Below are 14,810 nucleotides of genomic sequence, written 5' to 3' on the forward strand. Positions count from 1 at the left end.
AAGCCCCCCCTGAACCAGTCAACAGCAGTGAGTCGGGACCCAAGCCCCCGCTGAACCAGTCAACAGCAGTGAGTCGGGACCCAAGCCCCCCCTGAACCAGTCAACAGCAGTGAGTCTGGACCCAAGCCCCCGCTGAACCAGTCAACAGCAGTGAGTCGGGACCCAAGCCCCCCTGAACCAGTCAACAGCAGTGAGTCGGGACCCAAGCCCCCCCTGAACCAGTCAACAGCAGTGAGTCTGGACCCAAGCCCCCCCTGAACCAGTCAACAGCAGTGAGTCGGGACCCAAGCCCCCCTGAACCAGTCAACAGCAGTGAGTCGGGACCCAAGCCCCCCTGAACCAGTCAACAGCAGTGAGTCGGGACCCAAGCCCCCCCTGAACCAGTCAACAGCAGTGGGTCAGGACCCAAGCCCCCCCTGAACCAGTCAACAGCAGTGAGTCGGGACCCAAGCCCCCCTGAACCAGTCAACAGCAGTGAGTCGGGACCCAAGCCCCGCTGAACCAGTCAACAGCAGTGAGTCGGGACCCAAGCCCCCCTGAACCAGTCAACAGCAGTGAGTCGGGACCCAAGCCCCCCTGAACCAGTCAACAGGACCCAAGCCCCGCTGAACCAGTCAACAGCAGTGGGTCGGGACCCAAGCCCCCCCTGAACCAGTCAACAGCAGTGAGTCGGGACCCAAGCCCCCCTGAACCAGTCAACAGCAGTGAGTCGGGACCCAAGCCCCGCTGAACCAGTCAACAGCAGTGGGTCGGGACCCAAGTCCCCCTGAACCAGTCAACAGCAGTGAGTCGGACGCTCACCGAGCTCGATGGAGATCACGCCCTCCTCCGGCGGGGCCTTGGCCACCTTCCCCAGGCCGCTGATGTCGTACACCACCTGGAACACGGTGGGGGGCAGCGGCGCCGGGGCGGCCGGGGGGTCCTCGGAGATGCTGCTGTCGCTCTCGGAGGTGGGGTCCCCCCCGGCCGTCCCGCTGGGGAACACCATGTTGGGGTCGATGGCCTGCAGCACATCCACCTCTGAGTCGCTGTCCTGCCAGTCCACAGAGGGGGAGGGGGGGAGGGGGAGGGGGGGGAGAGGGGGAGGGGGAGAGGGGGAGGGGGAGGGGGGGGGAGAGGGGGGGAGGGGGAGGGGGAGAGGGGGAGGGGGAGAGGGGGAGGGGGGGGGAGAGGGGGAGGGGGAGAGGGGGAGGGGGAGAGGGGGGGGTAGAGGGGGGGAGGGGGAGAGGGGGAGGGGGAGAGGGGGGGAGGGGGAGGGGGAGAGGGGGAGGGGGAGAGGGGGAGCCAACACATCACGTCTGTTACAGCACATTGATGACACCATAGATAGACAGACAGCGGTGACATCACACTGTCCCAGGTTCAGTAACACAACCGTTTAACGTCACCCTGCAGGTGAGGTACCAAGTGGTACCAGGTGAGGTACCAAGTGGGAAGAGCCGCTTTGGACACTGCGACACTCCCCAGACCTGCAGCCCCGGGGTGGACCAGCCAGTCCTGACACACTCACCAGGCCTGCAGCCCCGGGGTGGAGCAGCCAGTCCTGACACACTCACCAGGCCTGCAGCCCCGGGGTGGAGCAGCCAGTCCTGACACACTCACCAGGCCTGCAGCCCCGGGGTGGAGCAGCCAGTCCTCACACACTCACCAGGCCTGCAGCACCGGGGTGGAGCAGCCAGTCCTGACACACTCACCAGGCCTGCAGCCCCGGGGTGGAGCAGCCAGTCCTGCAGGGGCTTCTCTGAGTTGGTGAAGACGGCGTCCGAGCAGGGGAACGACGTCTCCAGACTCCACGAGGCGCGGCCTCCAGCAGCCTCCTCCTGCCCCCCCCCGGAGAGGAACACACTCCCCATCTCAGCATCCATCTCACCTGGAAGGCACACACGCACACACACGCATGCACGCACGCACACACAAAAACACACGCACACACACGCACGCACGCACGCACACACACACATACACACACACGACTGTTATAACGCATATCATATAAACACACGTTATGAAGACACCTGTCTTAAACACACACCTGTGATTACGACTACTGTATCCAACACACACCTGTCTAAACACACACCTGTCTGAACACACACCTGTCTAAACACACACCTAATGCACCTGTATGTTGGTTCTAGAACAACTGTTATTATATCTATTCTACTCATCTAATCCCTCTAAAGATGGTATTATTCTAGGTCCGTATTCGAACAGGCTCACCCTTCACGAGCAGGATGTCAAAGAAGGAATGAAGACACCTGAGTTGATAACTGTTACCTGAGGGGGCGGGGCCTCCCGACGCTACAGGATATCAACATCCTGGTGGCGCGTGCACGCGCAAGCGCACATAAACAAACTTTATCTGCTTGCTCTGCATTATAAAAATTGCTTATTACAGGTCTATTAAACATAAGTAACTAAATCATTAACTTTAGAGCTGAATGAAACAAGTTCTGCAGTTTGCACTCGATCAGAGTTCCCTGCGGGGGAAAAGCTGACGCAGTTATTAATACTAATATTAATTCAACTATATTTTAATAAACCATTAATCTGGGTCGAGTCATTTGTTGAGCATCAGTCAGTCCATCCTGCTCAGGCCTGGGTGGTTTTCAGAGCTCGCTCCACCACCCCCGCTGGGATGTCCTGGTCTATCCGGATAAACAAGAACAGCCCGCACTGGGAATGTCCCCCTGTACTCACCGCGCTCCGGCCGTCACATGCAGGTCTTCTCCCAGATCAGAGGTCCGCATTACCGATCTGTCAACTTTTTAACCGCAGGGAGGATTGCACGGAGCCTGCTGCATCTTTTTTCGACAGAAAATCTATCCACAAAAAATCCCACCCAGCTGTCTGAGTTGTGTTGCGTTGTTCCGCAGACAGGACGCCTCGTCAGCGCACGGCTAGAATATCACGGACTGCACACTGTCGGGATTCCACTCTCGCGGGATTACACGCCGACGTCGTGATCTGGGAAGTAGATACTGCGCCTTTTAGGAACGTCACAAATGCCTTGCGATTGATTGGTCAGAGGTTCCTGTATAGAGAGCCCAGTCACTTCAGTGATTATAAACCGTTAGTATATATAGGTGGTGACTGAGGGCGCTTTTTCATTCATAAGTATATAAATGTGACTTTTTTAGATCCTAAATTAGATTTAAGTGATGGAACTTACATTATTGTAGTTTTTTTTATCACTTAGACATTATATGTCATCTTTAAATAACTTTTAAGGGAACTTGAATATGATTATGGTATTGTTGACATGATTTTCTCTTGAATATGAAAAATACTGAAAGCAATCTGTTAGAATCTGGATTCTGTTTAAATATCTTTGTGATATGGGTTACATGTGTTAACGATGCCTAAACCTTAGGAGGCCAACCAAGCATAAAATATATCATATATTAGTGTTGTGTCATGTGAATATACTACATAGGCCTACAACACGAAGTTTACAACCAGAACTGCCTCTCATCATCATTTATTAATGGGTTCTTCATTTGAGTCATTTTACAAACAATGCAAACTTTCATGCTGGAACTCCAGTGAAGTTCTCCCACATCCCAGAGCGTCGTTCCCCGGTCCGCTCGGATAGGACCCGGTGTTCGGCTATGGAGCCGGGATCCCCTCCTCCTCCTCCGGCTCCATGTGATCAGGTGAACCCGTCAGCTGACTGGCTGCTCGGACGCCGTGTGAGTCACTCCGTTTCCGCGAACACAGCCACCCTAGGACCGCCCTGGAGCACGGTTCCTCTCCCTGGAGCACCAAGACCGACACCTCGTCAACACCGCCGTCCGGAGACTGAACGAGCCGTTTCGCCGGGACTAGACCAGCCGTCTGACTGTAAGGGATTTCTACCTTCTTTCAAAACTGTTACCGAGTCGCGGTCCAACTTCTGACCGCCGGATAGCAGCGGTTTGCGGCTCTTTTCTGTTCTTCTGCTCCCTTGTTGCTCCGGCTGGATCGATCGGATCGATTGAGTGGATCGATTAGAGAATAGGGACGCAACAAGACGGAGCTCTGGGTTTAGCATACATGTGATTTAAACACATTTTGAAAAAGTAAAATAAGAATTCATCATAATAATAGTATACAAATAATGAATGTTTGTAATAAATTCAAAAGGACGGTGAAGTTTACGGCGATCTTTTGACCAATGCTTGCCAAAGTTCCTGTACTTTTGGAAGTAGGCCTACTACCCCCGGCTTAGGACACCCGTCTTAGGACGGTATATTCAGGAAGGTTGACCCTATAACGCGGACTCTTTGTTTTCTTCGGCAGATTCTCCTCTCCTCTCTCCTCTCTCCTCACCGCCCCGCTCTCCCTCTCTGAGACCCTGGCCGGTTGGTTGTCATGGTTCCCAGAGGAGGGGGCTCTCCCTCGGACCCGGCCCTGGGATGGGAGAGAGGTTTGTGGGGCGGGGCGCCGGCGGACGTCCCCGGGGTGGAGCTGAAGCTGGGGGCTCTGGGGGTGCTGCTGTCCTCCACCCTGCTGTTCGGGTTCCTGCCCTTCTGTGTGGTGAGACGGGCGGGGCTGCTGAGCCTGGACCCAGGTAACCCCCACCTGCCTGTCTGTCTGCACGATCAGCCTGTCTGCCTGTCTGTGTATGGGCTCAGCCTGTCTGTCTGCCTGTCTATGGGCTCAGGCTGTCTGTCTGTCTGCCTGTCTATGGGCTCAGGCTGTCTGTCTGTCTGTCTATGGGCTCAGGCTGTCTGTCTGTCTGCCTGTCTATGGGCTCAGGCTGTCTGTCTGCCTGTCTATGGGCTCAGGCTGTCTGTCTGCCTGCCTGTCTATGGGCTCAGGCTGTCTGTATGCCTGTCTATGGGCTCAGGCTGTCTGTCTGCCTGTCTGTGGACTCAGCCTGTCTGTCTGCCTGTCTGTGTATGGGCTCGGCACTGTTGTGCAAGTTCACACTTCACATGAACTAGTTTGAAGTTCAGTTCATACAAAAGAAAATGAATAAATTCACGTTCATAGTTCACCAGTTCAGCTTTGAACTAGTTCATGTTCAGTTCATTAACAGTTTTTTTAGAAACCGAAGAAAAACTGTGGGAGTGAGTATTCTGTGCTTATCTTTTAAATGAATCCTCTCCATTACCTGCTGCCCATCACTACTATCTCAGATTGTTGTGGATATTATTTGTACACCTGTTTCATTCATCACAACTAAGGCAGTAACTCTATTTAATAAACACGTCATCTGGACCTAAGCATCAATTCAGAATGTCACAAAATCTGAACTAGTTCAAGTTCAAGTTCTTTAGTTAAAAATATGTTACGTTCAGTTCAAAGTTCATAGAAAAATTAACTTGTTCAATGAACTAGTTATTTTGAACTAGTTCATGCACAACACACTCAGCCTGTCTGTCTGCCTGTCTACGGGCTCAAACCCCATCTGTCTGTCTGTTTGATCTGTCTGTTTGATCTGTCTGTCTGTATGACAGACAGACAGACAGACTGACTGAATCCTTCTTGGTGTTCAACCCGCCTGTCTGTCTGTTGGACATGTCTGTATGCCTTGTTGTCATATTGTAATATTAACTGGAATAATATGCTATACAATAATGTGCTATAGATAGACTGCTAAGAGGTGACATGTTGTCATATAACTTGTGGTTTAGCTGTAACATAATGTGTGTTTTAATAAAAATAAATTGTAGTGACTTCCATATTGTGGTTCAAAATGTAAAAAAAATGTAAAATTTGTATTTATTTCAAATTTTAAAATTTGACATTTAAAAATTTTAAAATTTTCAAAATGTGTAGTTGTATTGTAATGTGATGGGGTTGTGTGACCGGGCAGAGAGGCAGCGGCGCTGGGTGAGCCTGGTGAGCTGCTTCGCCGGCGGTGTGTTCCTGGCCACCTGTCTGCTGGACCTGCTCCCCGATTACCTGGAGGGCATGACCCAGGCCTGCAACACGGCTGGGCTCAAGGTGAGGAGACCCACCCACTCACCTGGGCCCACTACACCTGCTAGCCCCGCCCCCTCACCTGGTAGCTCCACACCCTTACCTGGTCCAACTTACGACACCTGCGAACTCCAACCCTCAACCTAAACTACATGTGCTAGCTCCACCCCCTCACCTGCTCCAATTAACCTGAGTCTACTAAACTACACCTAAGACACTAAACTACACCTGAGGGACTATTACACTAATACACTTATCTACAGCTGAGGATCTAAACTACACCTAAGACACTAAACTACACCTAAGACACTAAACTACACCTGAGGGACTATTACACTAATACACTTATCTACAGCTGAGGAAGTAAACTACACCTAAGACACTAAACTACACCTGAGACACTAAACTAGATTTAGGAGTCTTCTAAACCAGAAGACTAGAAGATGGTGTTTGTTATGAGTCTGTGTATTATTTCTGTTGTCAGTGGTAGATACTAACTTCTATGGTGAATGGACTTCATACAGATACTTCATACACCAACACCAACACATGCAAACACACGCACTGAGAGGCTCCTCAGTCTGCTGTAAGTTTAGCTTCTGGACATTTCCAAGGTATCATATCATCAACTCCATCAACTCTGCATTGCCTCCTGGTCCCATGAAGCAATGCAGCAGAAAGCATATAGCCTACTGCACTGATGTGTGTGGGTGTACAGTATCAGTAGGCCTACTGTACTGATGTGTGTGAGTGTACAGTATCAGTAGGCCTACTGTACTGATGTGTGTGAGTGTACAGTATCAGTAGGCCTACTGTACTGATGTGTGTGAGTGTACAGTATCAGTAGGCCTATACACTGGGCCTACATTAGGGAATGAATCCCGTCTGTCAGACTTCTTCACGGCCGGACCCCTGAAGGGGCCCCCCCCCACACACTTTACAAATCATATTGTAATTGTAAATAGTAATTTTATTAATTGACATCTCAGAAGTACATTTCATATTATGTTGAAAGGTCTTCCCCACGCAGTCGCACATTGTTGCTAAGAGGCTTTATAAAATAGATTCATACGCCAATGGTTAATGACAGGGTATGTTCAGGGTAGGTCGGAGTCGCTCACGTGTTTGACAAGTTTTACAACAACGACGCCCGCCAGGAATGTTCAGACTTTGTGAAATGTCGAGTAGCAAAGCTCAGGAGACGCAAAACACAGACAGTCAAAGTACACAGAGGACACCCTGCTCCAACCGCTGGCCTATCGCCCCCACCTCTAGAACTCCTTCCTGCTCACCCCCACCCCTCCCTCTCCTGCTTCCTCCCCAGTTCTGGGTTTCTGGACCGGCCCGTCCTGTCTTTGGTTCTGTAGCGTGTTCTAACCGACACCCTCGGCCTATCAGAGCCCTGATCCAGGCCTGCAGCCCCGCCCAGCTCCTCCTCCTCCTCCTCCTCCTCCTCCCCCTCCTCCTCCTCCTCCTCCTCCTCCTCCTCCTCCTCCTCCAGGGTGTTGAGGTGAAGGTGCTCCATGCTGGCCCTCAGCTGGGCCTCGGGCCCCCCAGCCCTCCTGTTGGCCCCGGGGTCTGGCTGGGTCACGGCTCCCAGGAGCCTCCTGTACAGTCTCCTGAACTGGTCGTCCTGTACCATGTCCTCTGGTCCTCTCTCCTGGAGCTGCTTCTGCCGCTGGTGCACCAGCCGGCCCTGGTACAACCTGGACCAACCCCTCTGGGGTTAATGAAGCACTTATCTTATCTTAAACCCACATTCTGTTGACCCAACACTCAACTTTCTATGTTACTTTTATTTATTTTTATGTATTAGTGTCTCCACAGGAGCTTTTGACATGGTGTAACTATGGTAACAGAACACAGGCTGCCTAGGTGATGGTATACTGGCCAGGTGATGGTGTTACTATGGAAACAGTACTGTCTGGGTGATGGTGTTACTATGGAAACAGTACTGTCTGGGTGATGGTGTTGCTATGGGAACAGTACTGTCTGGGTCATGGTGTTGCTATGGGAACAGTACTGTCTGGGTGATGGTGTTGCTATGGGAACAGTACTGTCTGGGTGATGGTGTTGCTATGGAAACAGTACTGTCTGGGTGATGGTGTTGCTATGGAAACAGTACTGTCTGGGTGTCTCACCAGGCGAAGTGTGGTTCAGGGAGGGGCTTGCAGAGCAGCAGGTTGAGCTGGGAGGCGTCCTTCAGGCAGGCCTGCCATTGGTTGAAGCTGTGAGCCACGACATCCAGAGGCTGAGGGTTGTGGCTGGTATCCCCCTGCCAGCCTACACACACACACACACACACACACACACACACACACACACACACACACACACACACACACACACACACACACACACACACACACACAGGGGGTGAGTGTTTGTTTGATTGTTAGTTTTGTTTTTTGCTGAGCACACATGTGCTACCTACCTGTTGTCGCTCCTGTCCGTCGGTTCAGTTCTCCTTGGACCATGACCATCAGCAGAGCTTTGAGGAGCGTCAGCTCAGGGCTGGCCCTCCTCAGCCAGTAGCAGGTCACAGCCACTGGGAGGCGCAGGTGAGCCGGAACTCCCTCCAGCGTCTCTTCCTCCACGCCCAGCGTCTCCAGACACACCTGCAGCCTCACAGCGCGGTCTGCCTGGGAAGTGGGAACAAAGCACATACACTGACAACTAGGGGTGTAACCATACACTAAAGTCACGGTTCAGTACTTAGCTCGGTTTATAAGTCACGGCTCGGTATGTTTTTCGGTACAGCAGTTTTTATTATTTTATTTTTATTAAAGAATTTGATTTTGATTAGATTTATAAAATTGTATCAAACAAATGCCTTACACACATGAAAAGACATCAAATACAATTGAGGATAAAAACACAATAAAGTCCAGGACTTATTTCCATTGTGGTCCTCAACACAAAACATCAAGACGAGACACTCACAGAGTCAGAGTGTCACAGAGTGTGTGATCATCAATAAAAACTGAATTCAAAAAAAAAAGTTAGTTATTATTTTTTTTTTTTCTCGGTACGTACCGAAATGAAACGTGCATCGAACCGTTAGACCCGTACCGAAAGATTTCGGTACGAATCCGCGTATCGTTACACCACTACTGACAACTGAAGGATGGAGTAAACTGGTGGAGATATGTCTACTGCTTTCTCCGATACACAGATACACGTGTTTACTTCACTAGAGGGAGGGGCACATATTTTATGGCTACTACAATTAAAAGTATTGGGAAAGGAGATACTTTCCAGATATATCCCTGAAATGAATCTTTAATCGACCTATCATCCAGCTGAATGAGTGGGTAGACCTACCTGGGGCAGAGAGTCCAACCTCAGCCTCTGAGCGGCTCCTTGGACCAGCGGTTGCACCTTGACACTGGCGAGCTCCAGACCGACCCGGTCCACCTCCTCCACCTCACCCCCCCCCTGGCCCAGCAGCAGCCCGTACCACACCTGCCGGATGTGCTTCGAGGTGACGTTGGAGCTCTGTAGGTCGCTGCGCTCCACCTGGGTTTGCAGTATGTTCCTCCTGTGCACAAGCAGGTTCAACACGTCACCGCTCAGCTCTCCTCTGGCCAGGGGCGCCCGGACCCAGTCGGGGACGCAGGTCAACATCTCAGCGGGCAGCGGCGGAACGGTTCCCTCACTGAAGAACCCCCGCAGAGAGGAGCTGGGGAGCCGGTACTCCAGCAGGGCCGTCCTCACCTCCGTCCGAGCCCGTTGACTCATGTGGGGCATGAGGTCCATCGCTGCTGTCAGGGTGTCTTCTGTCGTCCGGTCTGTGCGGGCTCCCAGCCAGCTCAGGAGGCCCTCCAGGCGGGCGGCTCTGTTCTTCATTTGAGGTCTTCCCAGTGGAGCGTATCTGGCCCAGTTCACGTCTCTGAGGTTGACGTAGTCGTTCCCGGCCAGCGAGGCGAAGACGGGCAGCAGCTGGCGGTGGATGTTGAAGAAGGTGCAGAAGTTGGACGCGGTGTATCGCCTGCAGGGGACGCCACGGCGCGTCTCCACTGAGCGCCACCGGAAGTGATCCAGGTGCAGAAGGCCCCCAGGAAGGTCAAAGATGTAGAAGTCGCTGTCTGTGGACAGCACCGGGCAGCACCACTCTCTGGCCAGGGCAGCCAGCTGGCCGTCGGCCTCTCCGAAGCACCTGACCAGCGGCACCTTCAGGCCGTTCAGCGCCTGCCGGAACACCAGCTTGGTGAGGGGGGGGAGGATGTTGACCCTCCTGCCCGTCAGAGCGGCGTCGTGGGTCCTCCAGGCCTTCCCTCTGGCCCGGTCCATGATGGTGTCCAGTTTGATGTCGCTGGCGCCCGCCCCTCCGTCCATCACCACGTACAGTTTGATTCCACAGTCGGCCAGAGTCTTGAAGAAAGCCCGGACCTGCGCCCGGAAGGCCAGGTACTCCCCGCCGTGGTTCTGGTCCAGGTCGGGCGAGAAGTGGAGGTGGTAGAGCAGGTTGTTTCCATCCACCACCAGCTTGCTGTCCCTGAAGTGGACGTCCGGGGAGATCCTTCTGTTGTCCTCCAGCAGTGAAGATAAGCCCTTTACCCCCATGGTGACTGATTGGTCAAGCTCTAACTTCAAATATGGTGACTGGATACCAGTGTTGGGGGTAACGAGTTACAAAGTAACGGATTACAGTAACGAGACTACTTCTTTTCTTTTTTTGGTAACTACACTACTTTACTAGACTATAGGAACGCGCGTTCCTGCGTGTTTGCCTGTGTGTAAAGTTCTGATCTGTTTAAGTGGTGCGTGCATGCGTGCTGCCTGTGTGTGTGCTGCTTGCCTCTGCATGTTGCCATAGCAATCGATTTGAGTGACGTAGCTGCTGGTGCGAAGGAGAGATGGAAATGGAGATAGAGATGGAGACGGAGACAGGGGGTTTTAGTTTATAAATTGAAAGGACAAAAATATTCGAGTCAAATGCACTCTATGCCCAGGCGACAGCCGTCTTTCAACTGTCGCAACCCAGATTTAGAAAAATACTAGATAAAATACCCACGACGCGCAAGCCAACATCCGACAGGAGAACATTATCCCATTACCTGGACAAGTGTTATTCCAACATGGAATCGAAACTCAAAATAACTTTTGAATCCCTGGATCATGTGTCCACCACCGCGGACATTTGGTCCACCAACAACAAAAGTTACTGGCTGGTTACTGGTTATTGACGGTGCCCTGGATAGACAGCATTAGTTTTAAACGTGAGAAGGCTCCTCTTGTCTGCAAGAAGGTGAGAGGAAGACACGATATCATATTGCGAATTAGATCAGGTTCATTCAGCCTTTGGACCATTGCATAAAGTAACAGCATGTGTCACCGCGGCTTAAATAGCATTTAAGTAGCATTAAGTAGCATTTCTGTTTTAATTGTAGGGGATAAAGTGACCTTTATTTTTATATTTTTTATTGAAAGTAAAGTAATAAGTAGTGAAGTTACTTTTCAAATGTAGTAACGAGTAAAGTAATGTCATTACAATTTACTAGTAACTAGTTACAACTTACAAAGTAACTAGTAATAAGTTACTAATTATGTTTATTAAGTAACTAATAACTTTTTTGGAGTAACTACCCCAACACTGGTGGTGTGTGTGTGTGTGTGTGTGTGTGTGTGTGTGTGTGTGTGTGTGTGTGTGTGTGTGTGTGTGTGTGTGTGTGTGTGTGTGTGTGTGTGTGTGTGCGTGCGCTTCAGAGATGATATCTTTGCCCTTGATTGCGGAGGTGACATCCTTTCACACATCCTGTGGTCTCCAGAGAACTGTGAACTAGTACTAATATCCTCTACTCAAAGTACAAACACTAAGAACGCAGTGATCCACGTAAAGTCATTAAGTCAACATCATTCTCATGTGCAGATATTAAATCTCATCTCATGTTTTTAACCTTACTGTAGCAGGAAGTCATGAACCCTATTCTCTCACTCTCTGTCCTATGCTCTCTGTTACATTTGCTCTCCCACCTCTTTCTCTCTCTCCTTCTCACCCCCTCCTCTGACTATCTCACTCTCTCCCTCCCCCCCCTCTCTCTCTCCTCTCTCTCTCCTCTCTCTCCTTCTCACCCCCTCCTCTGACTATCTCACTCTCTCCCTCCCCCCCCTCTCTCTCTCCTCTCTCTCTCCTCTCTCTCTCCTTCTCACCCCCTCCTCTGACTATCTCACTCTCTCCCTCCCCCCTATCTCTCTACCCCCCCCCCCTCTCTCTCTCTCTCTCTCTCTCTATCTCTCTCTCTCAGGGTGTTCTACTATTCTCTATATTTAGTGTCTTGGCTGCCCTGACCCCTGACCTCTGACCTCTGACCCTTGACCCTAAACCCCTCCTGCCCGCAGTCCAAGTTCCCGCTGCCGGAGTTCATCATGGCCATGGGCTTCTTCCTGGTGCTGGTCCTCGAGCAGATCGTCCTCGCCTTCAAAGACCCGGGACCTCCCCCCGCCTCCGAGGAACGCCGCTCCCTATTGGTCGACTCCAGCATCCAATCACGCGCGTCGAACGATCACCGCCACTCCCACGGCCGCCCGGCGGAGGAGGGCGGCGGTCACCTCCACGCTGACCTCACGCCGCGCTCGGCGCTGCGGGCCTTCGTCCTGGTGTTCTCCCTGTCGCTGCACTCGGTGTTCGAGGGGCTGGCGGTGGGGCTGACGGAGGACGGCGCCCGGGTGCTGGAGGTCTGCGTGGCGTTGCTCCTGCACAAGAGCGTCGTCTCCTTCAGCCTGTCCCTGAAGCTGGTGCAGGCGCGGCTGCGGCGGCCCGTGGTGGCCGGCTGCGTGCTGCTCTTCGCCGCCATGTCCCCGCTGGGCATCGGGCTGGGGCTGGCGCTCACGGAGACGCGGGCCTCGTCGCAGCACCTGCTGGCCCGCGCCACCCTGGAGGGCGTGGCCACCGGCACCTTCCTCTACGTCACCTTCCTGGAGATCCTGCCCCACGAGCTCAGCGCGGGCCGCGACCGGCTGCCCAAGGTGGGCGCGCTGCTGCTGGGCTTCTCCGTGGTGACCACCGTGCTCTTCATCCAGCTGTAGCAGTGACCACCGTGCTCTTCATCCAGCTGTAGCGGTGACCACCGTGCTCTTCATCCAGCTGTAGCAGTGACCACCGTGCTCTTCATCCAGCTGTAGCGGTGTGTGGATCCAGGCCTTATCGCCGCCACCGCTTCCACCGCCGCTGCCGCTGCCGCTGCCGCTGCCGCCGCCGCCGCCGAGAGGGACAGGAAGGAAGAGACGTGCGTTTCCTGTTTTGACGGTTGCAGGCGTTGACATGCCGCGATGCGATTCAAATGGTTGATGAGTTGAACTTGATGGATTGTTGTCGCTTTCTTCCGAGCCTGAATCATGGTTTATAATTTGTTTTGTAATAAGTTGTAATATTGAAGGCACGAAAATATCTGTGACAATAGAAAGTTCTGATGAAGTCACAAAAATCACTTCTGCATTCCAGTGAAAATCCTATAAACTACATTTTAATATATATATATGATTATGTAAATCATCTATCAGGATACTGATATCACTTACGTTTCCTGTCAGGTGACAGGTTGTTATTTCCATGATGCGTTGCTTCAACCAATGGGGTCTCCTCACTCGGACCTTAATGACGACCTTACTGAACATCTCTAACGCAGTGCCAGACAAGTCCTCACAGTTTCACAATTTCCTCTCCCAGTCGAAAGCGGGTGTGGACCAAACTGTGGGTTCTGTGGTCTCAGCATACAACAGAAAACACATTCTAACAGCAACTCCACTCCGCTGTCTTGTGGTACCATAACAATTCTGAATATGCCCTTCTCCGCCTGCGTTTGAGGAGAAGCTTTTACTGAGAACATCCACAGCGGAGTGCTGCCACACAATCACAACGCCCTGCGAGTTACTGACCTTCACTTGGTGATGACATTTGTCCAACACTTCTCAAATGTACGTTTTTAAAATGTATTTTCATCAATTCCGTTGTCCCTGACCAAAAAACTGACCGATCCATGAAATATTTTGTATGAGATGAATTGAGAATGAAATGATTGCAGTTAATTCAGGATTTTTTGTCCTCCACTCTTTTGTAATTCAATGAATGTATATTTATTTCAAGACACTAATAAACTTTGGACACTTGTTATATCCCGTGGTCGTGGATCATCCCCTCCGTTTGGTTTACCATAAAAAACTATTCACAACCCTGGATGTCATGACAATAGTTTATAACAGTTCAGCAGGCCCCGCCATGGCCTGCAGGGGGCGCTGCTGTCGCCGCTGTCACCGCGCAGTTCGACGGGGGGAGAACCGCTCCACTACGTCAAGCCGTCCCCGTCCGCTCGGTAAAGATGTCCGCGTCGGGTGCAGGCGGTTGCGGACCCGGTCCCGGCTCCGCTCCGGGTGCAGGGTCCGGGGCTTCCAACCCCCGAAAGTTCAGCGAGAAGATAGCGCTCCACACACAGCGCCAGGCGGAGGAGACGGCCGCCTTCCAGGAGGTCATGATGGACATCTCCTCCACCCGGGTAAGGCGCACTCTGAGACGGCAGGAGGAGGAGGAGGAGAGCCGCTTAGTGGGAGCGGAGGCCTCGGGAGTTTTGTAACCCCGAATAACGGTCCCTACGGGTATGTGTGCGGGTGTTCTCACAGCCGGCAGCTGCTCTGGTGTCGGCCCGGGGGTTAGTGGATCACCACGGGGTGGATAAAAGTCAGCTTGTCCCGTTTCCTCTCCGCTGTTAGCCGGCTAGTGCTACTAGCGGCTAACTAGCGGCTAACTAGCGGCTACTAGCCTGGCTTGTTTACGGTCTGCTGTCATCCGCGCTACCGCCGCTAGCCTCCAAGTGCTCCGCGTAATGTAGATTAAAGTCCTCGGTCCTCACGAACAGCTCACCTACCGAGGCCTCCCCAGGGAGCTGACCGGGCAGGAGGTGTTT

General features: G+C 52.3%; 3 protein-coding genes across 4 annotated transcripts in view; 1 reads left to right on the forward strand and 2 right to left on the reverse strand.

Annotated features, from left to right (window-relative positions):
* Window positions 1-2,917, reverse strand: part of LOC311376182 (cyclic AMP-responsive element-binding protein 3-like protein 4) — a 10,417-nt gene extending 7,500 nt beyond the window's left edge. Inside the window, exons 1-3 of the mRNA XM_084491048.1 lie at window positions 2,701-2,917; window positions 1,695-1,870; window positions 802-1,033 (exon numbers count right to left, since the gene is read on the reverse strand). Coding sequence (XP_084347174.1) covers window positions 802-1,033; window positions 1,695-1,865 — 403 coding nt within the window. The 5' untranslated portion in view covers window positions 1,866-1,870; window positions 2,701-2,917. The remainder of the gene's footprint in view (window positions 1-801; window positions 1,034-1,694; window positions 1,871-2,700) is intronic.
* Window positions 2,918-4,353: 1,436 nt separating this feature from the next.
* LOC311376180 (zinc transporter ZIP1-like) lies at window positions 4,354-14,025 on the forward strand (the record flags this gene model as incomplete). The annotated part of the gene is made up of 3 exons (XM_084491045.1): window positions 4,354-4,552; window positions 5,804-5,934; window positions 12,253-14,025. The coding sequence occupies 3 exons, from the start codon at window positions 4,354-4,356 to the stop codon at window positions 12,937-12,939; spliced, it is 1,017 nt and encodes a 338-aa protein (XP_084347171.1). The 3' UTR covers window positions 12,940-14,025.
* Window positions 7,567-11,110, reverse strand: LOC311376181 (single-strand DNA endonuclease ASTE1-like). 2 transcript variants are annotated; one of them, XM_084491046.1, is made up of 3 exons: window positions 9,235-11,110; window positions 8,345-8,552; window positions 7,567-8,193 (listed from the first exon to the last, which is right to left on the reverse strand). In XM_084491046.1, exons 1-3 carry the CDS (start codon window positions 10,474-10,476, stop codon window positions 8,048-8,050), a joined length of 1,596 nt encoding a protein of 531 aa, XP_084347172.1. In that variant the 5' UTR covers window positions 10,477-11,110; the 3' UTR covers window positions 7,567-8,047. The 2 variants fall into 2 exon arrangements, with proteins under 2 accessions (XP_084347172.1, XP_084347173.1); XM_084491047.1 differs by lacking the exon at window positions 7,567-8,193 and having other exon boundaries at window positions 8,205-8,552.
* Window positions 14,026-14,810: the final 785 nt, after the last annotated feature.

This window comes from Micromesistius poutassou, assembly GCF_964030765.1.
Source record: "Micromesistius poutassou genome assembly, contig: SCAFFOLD_4386, whole genome shotgun sequence".
Lineage (NCBI taxonomy): Eukaryota > Metazoa > Chordata > Actinopteri > Gadiformes > Gadidae > Micromesistius > Micromesistius poutassou.